Source organism: Artemia sp. Qi Xiang Cuo, chromosome 21, assembly GCF_049724085.1.
Source record: "Artemia sp. Qi Xiang Cuo chromosome 21, ASM4972408v1, whole genome shotgun sequence".
In the NCBI taxonomy this organism is placed as follows: domain Eukaryota; kingdom Metazoa; phylum Arthropoda; class Branchiopoda; order Anostraca; family Artemiidae; genus Artemia; species Artemia sp. Qi Xiang Cuo.
The window spans coordinates 2,116,766-2,129,677 of NC_142814.1; the positions used below are offsets into that span (position 1 = coordinate 2,116,766).

The 12,912-nt window shown below is 38.1% G+C and overlaps 1 protein-coding gene across 1 annotated transcript; it reads right to left on the reverse strand.

Moving 5' to 3' along the window:
• Nucleotides 1–9,943: 9,943 nt before the first annotated feature.
• Nucleotides 9,944–10,570, reverse strand: LOC148939141 (uncharacterized). Its single transcript, XM_089107241.1, has one exon. The coding sequence runs from the start codon at nt 10,568–10,570 to the stop codon at nt 9,944–9,946; it is 627 nt and encodes a 208-aa protein (XP_088963367.1).
• Between the last annotated feature and the right edge of the window lie 2,342 nt (nt 10,571–12,912).

A 12,912-nucleotide genomic window follows, 5' to 3' on the forward strand; every position in this document is an offset into this window, starting at 1 on the left:
AGAAGGGGGTGGTATTCCCCGTAAGGGGCCCCTCAGTTGATTTGGTTAAACACTGGGTTTGGTTGCTATACACACCACCTAGTGAACCAAACACAATTGGTCATTTTAACCCTATCACTGACATTAGTAGAGTTCTGGGGGGTGGTAAGCATAAGGGGGTACGTTTCTACTGTCCAACATGCTTCTCACAATTCCGTAGTGATATAAAACTAAGGGATCACATGAGGCATTGTAGCCGCCACGGCTATCAGACAGTGGAAACGGTTTCAGGGGATAGGGCAATTCTACGTTTTAAAAATTTTCAAAATACCCTTCTCCAGTGCAACAAAATATCTTTGGACTGTGAAGCTAAGTTGGTGGAGGTGAATGACCCCCAATATCCAAACCGAGTCAAAGAACACCTGGCTATTGCAGTGTCCTACGCCCACGCGCAAAGAGACAGTTCTAACACCATGCGGTTGTTAGAAATACGTACAGACTTGAAAAGCCTGATGAAGCAGAGGAAGAAGGAAAAACGGTTATATAAGTTATATAATGATATAGAAGATACCAACTCCGTATTGCAGGTCTTGGTTGAAAGATATTGCAATGGAGATCAGAAAACCAGTTAAGACTTTAAAGGGTCCAATGCCGTATCCTTTTTCTTTTTTTCGTAGTTGATTAAAAAATCAAATAAATTACATTAGAACTATATTTATTTTTGTATTATTTTTTTTCAGCTCTTTCTTAATTTTCTTGCTTGTATATATTTCATAGGGAAATTTCGAAGGCAGCTCATTCGATTTGAAATTGAGGTTTTTATGAAAGGAGTAGCCATACAAACTTCAGAAGGGAATCATTCGATTGGAAATCAAAGGTTTTGGTGCCCTTCTTAACATCCAAAAGTGATCGGAGGACAACTAGTCTTCCCCCCCCCTCGTTTTTTATCTAAATGAGTTTAATTGAAATTTAGAGATATTATTTTGTAAAGCATATTCTAAAGATCATATAATAAGACCTCTGGGGTTGAAAGAACCCCTCAGAATATGGGAGCGAGGGTTTTAAGTTATGCCCGGGGCATATAGAGTTTTTATAGAAGGAGTGGTCTTACAAACTTTAGAAGAGGCTAATTTGATAGGAAATTGCCTCCGCCCTCCCCGATGCCCTCTTTTCTCCAAAGACATCTAATTGAAATCATGAGATAGCCATTTTCTTACAAAATAGTCCTAAGAACAAATAACAATGCAACCAGGGTTGACAAAAAAACTAGAGCCCAGAAGCAAGAGTTTAAAGTTATGCCACGGTGGCATATAAGGCTTTTGTTGAATGGGTGATCGTATAATCTTCAAATGGGGCCATTGGATTGCAAAATTTGGAAGTTTTAATGCTGTTTTTAGTCAAAAGTGACTGGGAGGCAACCAGAACACCCCGCCTTATCCGCTCATCGTTTCTGATGAGCGAAAAGTTTTTGAGACCGCAAAATTTTGAGATAGCTGCAAGTTATGAACTTTGCCCAATTTGTACATATAGTATTGGTTAATAGGAAGTATACAGACGTTTCAGGAGGGGTTTTTTTCTGGTGGGGGGGGGGGTAGGAGGAGAGGGTTGCGTGGAAGGATCTTTCCATGGAGGATGTTTCCTTGGGGGAAGGGACATTTCTATGAAGGGGGCACTGGATCTCCCAGTATTATCTAATAAACGATCAGAAATTAAATTAAAAAAACAAGTTTTTTTCAACTGAAAGTAAGGAGCAACATTGAAACTAAAAATAAACAGAAATTATTACGTATATGAGGGGGTTGACGGAGCACTATAAAAACTATATAAAATGACAGAGCACTATAGAAAAAAGCAAAAGATCACTATGCAACTATTACAATGTAACTAGTGTAGAACGAGTTAGTTCCAAGCATGTTTTAACAACAAAAATGACGGAGCACAACAGAAGGGCACTATACTTTCCAGGACGAAATAAAATTAGAAAGCACAGAAATAATGAAGAAAACCGGCACTTGTAACAAAAAAGAAGAAAATGAAGAAGAGGAGCTATGACAACGTACGATGTGAAGAAAATGACAAAATGACAACGTACAAAAATGAAGAAAATGAAGAAGAGGAGCTATGACAACGTACGATGTGACGAAAATGACAAAATGACAACGTACAAAAATGAAGAAAATGAAGAAGAGGAGCTATGACAACGTACGATGTGAAGAAAATGACAAAATGACAACGTACAAAAATGAAGAAAATGAAGAAGAGGAGCTATGACAACGTACGATGTGGCTAGTGTAAAAGGAGTTGTTTACAAGCGTGATTTGAAATTTTTTGGTTGTATTTTACATGATCTTAACAACAGCTGCAGTAGGATTTTCTAAGGGAAGTGTTTTGATGAGCTTTAAATTGAATGTCCATATTGGATATCTTAGTAAATATTTTGCGAAAAAGTAGAAGGTTGAACAGATTTTCAATTTATCAATATGTGTAAGGACCTTCCAGAAAGGTCCACCATAGAGAATGTGGGGGAGAGTAACAGTGTTGTAAAGGGTCGACAGATAACAGCGATTAAAACAAAGCTTAGCAGAGACTATGGAAGCGTATGAGGCTGATATGCGGCGTTTGATGTGTTCTGTTAAAGGATGACGAGTGTGAGACATTGTATTTCCAATGGGAATGCTGAGATAAACGATTTGGTCGGACGGGCGGATCTTTGAATTTTCAAAATACAATTTCATCAGGAAGTGGGCCTTTCCAATTAAAAAGGACTATGTCAATTTTTTCAGCGTTGAATTCAAGACCAGATTTTAAAAATGTCATCAGCATAAGTGACTAAGGAGATATTATGACCAGAAATGACGCAGGACATCTGACACTGATCTTGGGCCTCAAGAACATAGCTATTGAAATAACAAGATGAGGCAACGGCACTTTGCCGTACTCCTTTCTTAACTGGCACAGTTCTATCCTCTGGCTTTCCCACTTCATCTTTCTCCAGCGCGGTTTTACGTTGGACTCGTAGCTTGGTATACATATCCCTTTGAGATCTGATGATAGCCAGACTTACTCCTCTTTCAGCAGCCCTTAAGAGCCTAAGAGGGTGGATCAGGGAGTCAAAGGCACGGCGAACATTGTGACTAGCCAAGGCGAGTGAACTACATGAGAGATAAGCATCAAGCAGTGCATTAGCAACAACTGCAAGGGCGTCTCCACAATCAATACCATGTTGAAAGCCAAATTGATGGGGAGGCGTGTAACATTTTTCTTCTTGCTCTTTTATGAACAGTAGCTCATAAGGCCTGCATAGGGTGGTTGATACAGTTATGGGTCTGGAAGATGTGTATTGACTGGAGGTTTTCCTTTTTTCGGAATAGGAGAAAGATCTCCCACACAGAATGTTGGCAGAACCAGACCTTGAATAAAAATCGTTTGCAGTGATGAATTGTGATATTCCAAAAGCCCAAGACCACTAGATTTTATATGTAGAGCGGAATTAAATATGTGCCTAATTACTTCTTTGGTTTAAGTTAAAGAATAGCGTCAGCAATAGAAATTACAAATACTATATTACCAAAATTGGGGAAAGCATATACAAATTTTTGTGGTCCTTAAACATATTTGTGTTTAAGTTAAGGATATGATGGAGAAAATTCAGCCTCGTAAAAATAATACCAATCAGATAAAGGAATATCGGCAGCAGAAAGGGAAGCTTTGGGGATCCTGGGACGGATAGACGACCAAAGGAAGCGAGGATTATCTTTGAATTTTGGCGCTATCTGTTATATGAATGGCTTATGGTGAATATGAAGTTCCTTAGCAAACTTTTTATTTGTTGCGATATTGATGGAATTAACAAGACCAGACCGTAGTCGGTCGCATTCAACCCATAAATGTAGCCAAATCTATGCTGAATCACGTGATTGAGAGAGACTTTGATTTCCCTGCCACTTAGAAACAGTTCCTCTATGCCGACGCTTCAATGGAACAGCACGAGATTCTGCATATTGGAAAGCGTGACATATCTCTTCACAATAAATATAAAGAAGGATACGTTTTTTCTCAGCGGGCAACAGTGAGTGCTTGATCAGCAGAACAAAGGGTACCTTAATCTTGGAAAGGATTATAGAAACACTATCCCAATACAATTCAGTGTTGATTAACCCCCAATTACGTACATACGACGGATTTTGTGTTTTTGGGTGATTGGTAGGTCTATGAGAAAATTTATTTGGTGAAAAAGAAAACGATAGGGGCAGGTAATCAGATATTAAATAATCACAAAGAACCTTCGGTTGTGTGACATCTAAAAATGGAGAAGCGACAACATGGTCTATGTTGGATGTCGACAAGGAATTGTGAATGTGTGTGAAATTTTTTATCTTTGTCAACAACGTTCAAATAATTATCAAATATTTCACCAACCAGAGAAGAACGGGCAGATTGAGCAGTTAGGTTACAGTTAAAATCTCCAACTATTAGACATGCAGAACTACTAGAAATACTGGAAATAATACTCGAAATACTTCTACATAACTTTTCAGAGGCAAGAGCAAAAAGGCGCTCGGACGCATCATTATGATAGTCAGTAGGCAAATAAATATTATAAATAAACACATTATCAACTTTAACAGCAAGAAAGTAATCACTGGATTCTAAAAGCAATGAACGTAGAGCAGAATTCACGTAAGTCGCATCCAAAAGACTAATGCTTAACTCACTTAAAATATGCTCTTGTAGGCAAATCACGTCATGTTTTGACACGAGATCATCAAGAACTGAAGACTTTTGAACGCACCCACCGTTAATGTTTAGAGTTAAGCACCTCATACTGACATTATGGTTGACCATGAGCACTTTGACCACGAGGGTTAGGCTGAATCCTGGCTGGACAATTATTTGGGCATTTCACACTGTAACTGGTATGGCCAGCGGCCTTGCATGACACACAGAACATACTAGCTGTACACGCGTTAGAACGGTCGGATACGTGACTGGCAGAACCACATCTACCACAGAGAGCACTTGATTGGCAGTTCACTGCTAGGTGCCCTAACTCGTGACACTTAAAGCATCTACGGGGAAGGAAGATAAATTCCTGGACAGGCAGACGCTCGTAACCAATGCGCATTGATTCTTTTAGGAAAAATTCAAGGTCGCTACGAGTCTCGAATTGCACTTTAAAGTGTCTAAGGATTGGGGCACTTGTTTAACAACGGCTGTAAAGGCTGGTTCTCGCATTGAAGCATTCATAGAAGGCTGAGCGGCTTTCATACTCTCAACTGTTTTACTAGCCGTTGATTTGAAGCACAAAACAATTTTCCAGTCGTTATTCGATCGCTTCAGTCCCGTAATATCATTTGAAAGTTCTTTGCATATATTGTCAATAAACTGCTTACGGTCATGAGACCGTAATATGTGGTACACTTGTAACACATACCATGTACATATGTATTTAGTGGATCATAATATGAAAAAATGAAATTATATGAAAATTTGTATATTAATTATATGAAAATTCGCGCATTAACTTTGGCAGATTTATTCCGAATATGAAGGGTTGCTCCCTCCTCAATACCTTGCTCTTTACGCTAAGGCTGTTAGCACTTTTAAAAAAGCTTCCTATTCTAATCAAACTACCCTCGTGTTTCACTTTTAGTAAACACTCAAACTTTATCATAAAGAGTAAGGTATTGAGGAGGAGGCAACCCTTCAAGTGTGGCATAATTTCTGTTTGTTTTTCAAATAATACCGGTAAATTTAGCTCACTCTCTATGAAATATACCCCTCTCCCTCACGGAAAACTCCTCCGTAGAAAGTTCATCCAACGTAAAGTACACCCCCCCCCCGTCGAAGTCCCTCCAGACAGTTCTATCCTCGTTAAGTGAGTTAAGCATTAGTCTTTTGGATGCGACTTACGTGAATTCTGCTCTACGTTCAGTGCTTGTAGAATTCAGTGATTACTTTCTTGCTGTTAAAGTTGATAATGTGTTTATCTATAATATTTATTTGCCTACTGACTTTCATAATGATACGTCCGAGCTCCTTTTTGCTCTTGCCTCTGAAAAGTTATGTAGATATATTTCGAACATTATTTCTAGTATTTCTAGTAGTTCTGCATGTCGAATAATTGGAGATTTTAACTGTAACCTAACTGCTCAATCTGCCCGTTCTTCTCTGGTTGGTGAAATATTTGATAATTATTTGACCGTTGTTGACAAAGATAAAAATTTTCACATACATTCACAATTCCTTGTCGACATCCAACATAGACCATGTTGTTGCTTCTCCATTTTTAGATGTCTCACAACAGAAGGTTCTTTGTGATTATTTAATATCTGATTACCTGCCCCTATCGTTTTCTTTTTCACCAAATAAATTTTCTCATATACCTACCAATTACCCAAAAATACCAAATCCGTCGTATGTACAGAATTGGGCGTTAACAAATACTAATAGGTATTGAAATAGTGTTTCTATTATACTGTCCAAGGTTAAGGTACCCTTTGTTCTGATGATTAGGCACTCAATGCTGCCCGCTGAGAAAAAATGTATCCTTCTTTATATTTATTGTGTAGAGACATGTCACGCTTTACAATATGCAGAATCTCGTGCTATTCCATTGAAGCGTCGGCATAGAGGAACTGTTCCTAAGTGGCAGGAAAATCAAAGTCTCTCTCAAGCACGTCATTCAGCAAAGTTTTGGCTACATTTATGGATTGAATGCGACCGACCACGGTCCGGTTTTGATAATTCCATCTATATCGTAACAAATAAAAACTTTGCTAAGGAACTTAACATTCACCGTAAGCCATTCATATAACAGATAGCGCCAAAATTCAAAGATAATCCTCGCTTACATTGCTCGTCTATTCGTCCCAGGATCCCCTAAACTCCCCTTTCCGCTGCCGATATTCCTTTATCTGATTGGTATTCTTTTTACGAGGCTGAATTTTCTCCACACACACCCCCAACTTGAACACAAATATGTTGAAGAGCTTGACCAATTTTTACATACTTTCCCTGATTCTGATTAAATAGTATCTGTAATGTCTGTTGCTGATGCTATTATGCGTCTTAAAACAAAGCATTCACGAGGCATAGATGGAATTCACGCTCTACATATCAAATGTGGTGGTCCTGCGCTTTTAGAACATCTTACTTTATTACTGCAAATGATTTTTACTCAAGGTTTGCTTCCGTCATCATTCTGTGTGGGAGATCTTTCTCCTATTCCGAAAAAAGGAAAACCTCCAGTCAATACACATCTTCCAGACCCATAACTGTATCAACCACCCTATGCAGGCCTTATGAGCTACTGTTCATAAAAGAGCAAGAAGAAAAATGTTACACGCCTCCCCATCAATTTGGCTTTCAACATGGTATTGATTGTGGAGACGCCCTTGCAGTTGTTGCTAATACACTGCTTGATGCTTCTCTCGCATGCAGTTCATTCGCCTTGGCTAGTTACAATGTTCACCAGACCTTTGACACCCTGATTCACCCTTTTATTCTCTTATGGGCTCCTGAGAAAGGATAAAGTCTAGCTATCATCATATTCTTAAGAGATATGTGTACAAAGGTAAGAGTCTAATGTTAAATCGCCCCTGAGAGTGATGAATTGGCAAAGCCACAGGATAGAAGTGTTCCAGTTAGTAAAGGAGTAAGGCAAAGTGGCGTTGCCTTATCTTGTTATTTGAATAGCTACGTTCTTGAGGCCCAAGATCACTGGCAAATTTCCTGCGTCATTCTTGGGCAGAATATCTCCTTAGTCACTTATGCTGATGACATTTTTAAAATCTGGTCTTGAATTCAACGCTGAAAAAATTGACATAGTCCTTTTTAATTGGAAAGGCCCACTTCCTGATGAAATTGTATTTTGGAAATTCAAAGATACGCCCGTCCGACCCAATCGTTTATCTTAGCATTCCCAATGGAAATACAATTTCTCAAACTCGTCATCTTTTAACAGAACACATCAAACGTCGCATATAAGCTTCATATAATTGCATAGTTTTTAATAAGCTTTGTTTTAATTGCCGTTATCTGTCGACCTTATACGGCACTGTTGCTCTGCCCCACATTCTCCATGGTGCACCCTTCTGGAAGCTTCTAACAAACGTTTATACATTCAAAATCCGTTCAACTTTCTACCGTTTTACAAAATATTTACTAAGATATGCAATATGGACACGCAATTTAAAGCTCATTAATAGACTTCCTTCAGCAGACCCTACTACTGCGATTGCTAGTCTAATAGAGAAATACAACAAAAAAATTTCCAATCGCACTTGGAAACAACTCCTTTTACCCTAGCCACATCGTACGTTGTCATAGCTCCTCTTCTTCATTTTCTTCATTTTTGTACGTTGTCATTTTGTCATTTTCTTCACATCGTACGTTGTCATAGCTCCTCTTCTTCATTTTCTTCATTTTTGTACGTTGTGATTTTGTCATTTTCTTCACATCGTACGTTGTCATAGCTCCTCTTCTTAATTTTCTTCATTTTTGTACGTTGTCATTTTGTCATTTTCTTCACATCGTACGTTGTCATAGCTCCTCTTCTTCATTTTCTTCTTTTTTGTTACAAGTGCCGGTGTTCTTCATTATTTCTGTGCTTTCTAATTTTATTTCGTCCTGGAAAGTATAGTGCCCTTCTGTTGTGCTCCGTCATTTTTGTTGTTAAAACATGCTTGGAACTAACTCGTTCTACACTAGTTACATTGTAATAGTTGCATAGTGATCTTTTGCTTTTTTCTATAGTGCTCTGTCATTTTATATAGTTTTTATAGTGCTCCGTCAACCCCCTCATATACGTAATAATTTCTGTTTATTTTTAGTTTCAATGTTGCTCCTTACTTTCAGTTGAAAAAAACTTGTTTTTTTAATTTAATTTCTGATCATTTTTTAAATAATGCTGGGAGGTCCAGTGCCCCCTTCATAGAAATGTCCCTTCCCCCAAGGAAACATCCACAATAGAAAGATCCTTCCCCGTAACCCGCGCCGCCTACCCCCCCCCCCACCAGAAAAAAATCCCTCCTGAAACGTCTGTATACTTCCTATTAACCAATACTATATGTACAAATTGGGCAAAGTTCATAACTTGCAGCTATCTCAAAATTTTGCGGTCTCAAAAACTTTTCGCTCATCAGAAACGATGAGCGGATAAGGCGGGGTGTTCTGGTTGCCTCCCAGTCACTTTTGACTAAAAACAGCATTAAAACTTCCAAATTTTGCAATCCACTGGCCCCATTTGAAGATTATACGATCACCCATTCAACAACAGCCTTATATGCCACCGTGGCATAACTTTAAACTCTTGCTTCTGGGCTCTAGTTTTTTTGTCAACCCTGGTTGCATTGTTATTTGTTCTTAGGACTATTTTGTAAGAAAATGGCTATCTCATGATTTCAATTAGATGTCTTTGGAGAAAAGAGGGCATCGGGGAGGGCGGAGGCAATTTCCTATCAAATTAGCCTCTTCTAAAGTTTGTAAGACCACCCCTTCTATAAAAACTCTATATGCCCCGGGCATAACTTAAAACCCTCGCTCCCATATTCTGAGGGGTTCTTTCAACCCCAGAGGTCTTATTATATGATCTTTAGAATATGCTTTACAAAATAATATCTCTAAATTACAATTAAACTCATTTAGAGAAAAAAAGAGGGGGGGGGAAGACTAGTTGTCCTCCGATCACTTTTGGATGTTAAGAAGGGCACCAAAACCTTTGATTTCCAATCGAATGATTCCCTTCTGAAGTTTGTATGGCTACTCCCTTCATAAAAACCTCAATTTCAAATCGAATGAGCTGCCTTCGAAATTTCCCTATGAAATATATACAAGCAAGAAAATTAAGAAAGAGCTGAAAAAAAATAATACAAAAATAAATATAGTTCTAATGTAATTTATTTGATTTTTTAATCAACTACGAAAAAAAGAAAAAGGATACGGCATTGGACCCTTTAAAGTCTTAACTGGTTTTCTGATCTCCATTGCAATATCTTTCAACCAAGACCTGCAATACGGAGTTGGTATCTTCTATATCATTATATAACTTATATAACCGTTTTTCCTTCTTCCTCTGCTTCATCAGGCTTTTCAAGTCTGTACGTGCGGCTACAAGTTCATCCCTTTTGGTCTTCCCATTTTGATTGTAAGCAGATTCGATAATGTTTTGAATACAACTGGCTAGAAGGGTATCTTTACGGCCAAATGTGTACTTGGCCCTGCACAGAGGACATTTTGTTTTAACTTCTCCATTTTGAAGTAAGCAAGTTTGGAAGAATGCATGTAGACACGGCAGTCTAACCGGCTCAACAAACACCTCATAGCAGATGCTACAAGATAGTTCAGAATCCAACAGGTCAAGCAGTTGTTTCTTAAACTCTGTTACTTCTGTGGATGCATTAAATTCCTTCGTGTTAGATTGCTTATGCTTTTTAATGTCAAGTGACTTCTTTCTAAACTCTGTTAATGCAATAGAAGCATTAAATTCCTTCGTTTTAGCTTGTTTATGCTTTTTCATAGCCCAGCAAACTGATATTGCAGCAAAAGAGGCTGGAATTCCAATGGTAAGACATTTATATATGGTATTCATTATATGCTTTATAGATTATCACAGTAAAAGATTCACTGAATTAATGATGCCCGAGGAATGCCAGATATATACCAAACATGACGTCACATTTCTCATACTGACATGATATTTATACGATGACGTCATTAACAAAAATAAAAATCTGAATGCAGGTTACAAACTCAATACCGTAATATTAAAATAACACTGTAAAATTCCAATGACGTCATTTTCTAATCATAAGCGGTGCAATAACGCTCATCAAGTAAAGAGTGAGGTTAACTTTTAAGTCACTTTGCATGGAAGGAGTCCAAAATTTTTTTATTGAATTTTATTTGTCAGACACAACTTCAGGGGAGGGGGAGGTGTAGGGGACCCTGTCCCCCCCCCCCCTAGTATATGGCCTTTCTTACGAGAAAATAATAAAGACCGAAGAAAAGGAATTCTAAACAAAAATTCAAATGATAGTGATTGCAGCTGTACCGTGAGCAAAATGCGATATATTTAAAATACAAAAATTCTTTCCTTCTAAAGATGATTCGGACAGAAATTAAACGTCCCCTAATTGACTTCAAATACCACTTCCAAGAGTCTAAATTCTTAATCAGCAAAAAGAGAAATTGCATTCTAGCTTCAGTCAAACAACGACGCTAGTCGGTTCGAATTTCGCTAAGATAATTAGTAATAAAAAAGATGCTACGCACAATATTTCTAAGGAAGTTTAAACTATAAGAGCCGTGTGAACGTTTGAATCATCAGAAATAATTAAGACAGATCATTGGGTGAAGGGTTCGTATCCTTGGGCCACCTGAGCCAATTGTGAGCCAGTTCTCACAGCGCAGGACAAAAAAAAATGTTTGATAGTGGGGAAAAAGTGCTTTTTGAAGAGATTCGTATTTGAGAATCAGTACCGCTCAGACAGAATTACTCGGCGTACGATCTGGGCAATTCTTTGATTATTGTATCTCAGTCACCATTGTTGTTGTTTGAAGTGAGTCACTGCTGTTCACCTAAATATGTAAGTCTCAATAAATCCATTGCTTTTTACCTGTGTTTACTTCATTTTATATGTCCGAATCTAGCCTAATGATAGCTAATTAGTTCGCAAATCTCCAAGGACTCTCCCAGGGAATCCGATCTCCAGATCGCTCGAAGAAAAGATGTCACATTTACATGGCTACACATGTTATTTTCTCTCAATAATTGAGGGTGGCGCGGTTATAAATCTACTTCACTCCCCATTGTTGTGGCGCAGGGCTCGATGGCACAATCTTTGGCGCTATAAGCGGCGCTATCGGAGAACTTATAAGGTGTAAGTTCACAGCTTCAAGGTACGATATTAGATTTGACGCGGTCAATATTTATGACCACAATTAAGTCCAGTCCTTTTCTTCCACCCCAACAATTCCCCTTTATAGCCGCAAATATAATTCTTTCACCGCTACAAATGGCGCGGGTCGGAAATTGGAGAAAAACTTGCGAACTAATTAGGCTATAAAACTTTGTAATTTAAATTTAATTATTGGAAAGATATAGACATATAAGTAAAGCGATTAGGCCTATTGCCGCTAAGCTACGACAGGGAACCCCTTTAGATATCTCATAGGAGATAATAGCCTCCCCCAAAATAGGTTAAGTGAAAAGAAAAAATATATTTATTTTGAATTGATTCAAAAAAAAAATGGCGGAAGATCTCAATGAATTATTAATAGTACAAAAGTTAGTCGCGAAAAATATAGAAATAGCAAAATCTATCCCGGAATACAATGGCCAATCAGATATTGACGAATTTAATATTCAATTGACCCAGTTTGTACAACTAACAAAAACAGAGCTAGAAGTGTTAGTCGACATGCTCCTATTACGACTAAAAGGCCAGGCCTTAACCTTTCTAAAACAAATTGAACATACTATGGGCAATGACGCCAACTTGCCAATAAATACGGTGGAGAAATTATTAAAAGCATTTAAAGATAGGTTTATAGAAACCAGTTCCATAAACAAATTAAAACACGGAACAGTGAGCTTTGACTTTTCACAGAATATACGAGAATACCTGGATAATATACGCATTTCTGTAGAGGCAAAATACGGAAGTGGTCGGGGCAACTGTATGAAAAAATCATACTAAATACCTTTTTGCAAGGGCTACCCCCAAAACTATATAGAGTGGTAATATCCAAAAATATTCAGACATTGGATCTTGCAGTTCAGGAGGTAGAGCGATTGATCGAAGTTGATACGATGGTCGCTAATCACAGTAAGGCAAAATAAATAGCCTAGGCGATTCAAACGCGAACCCAATCTTCAAGGGTGATCAGGTGTCTCCCAATTTTTTTTCAAGAGATAACTCCCCAGTGCCA

Coding starts and splice junctions, on each gene's coding strand:
- LOC148939141 (XM_089107241.1), bottom strand. CDS start 10,570: ATGAATACCATATATAAATGTCTTACCATTGGAATTCCAGCCTCTTTT.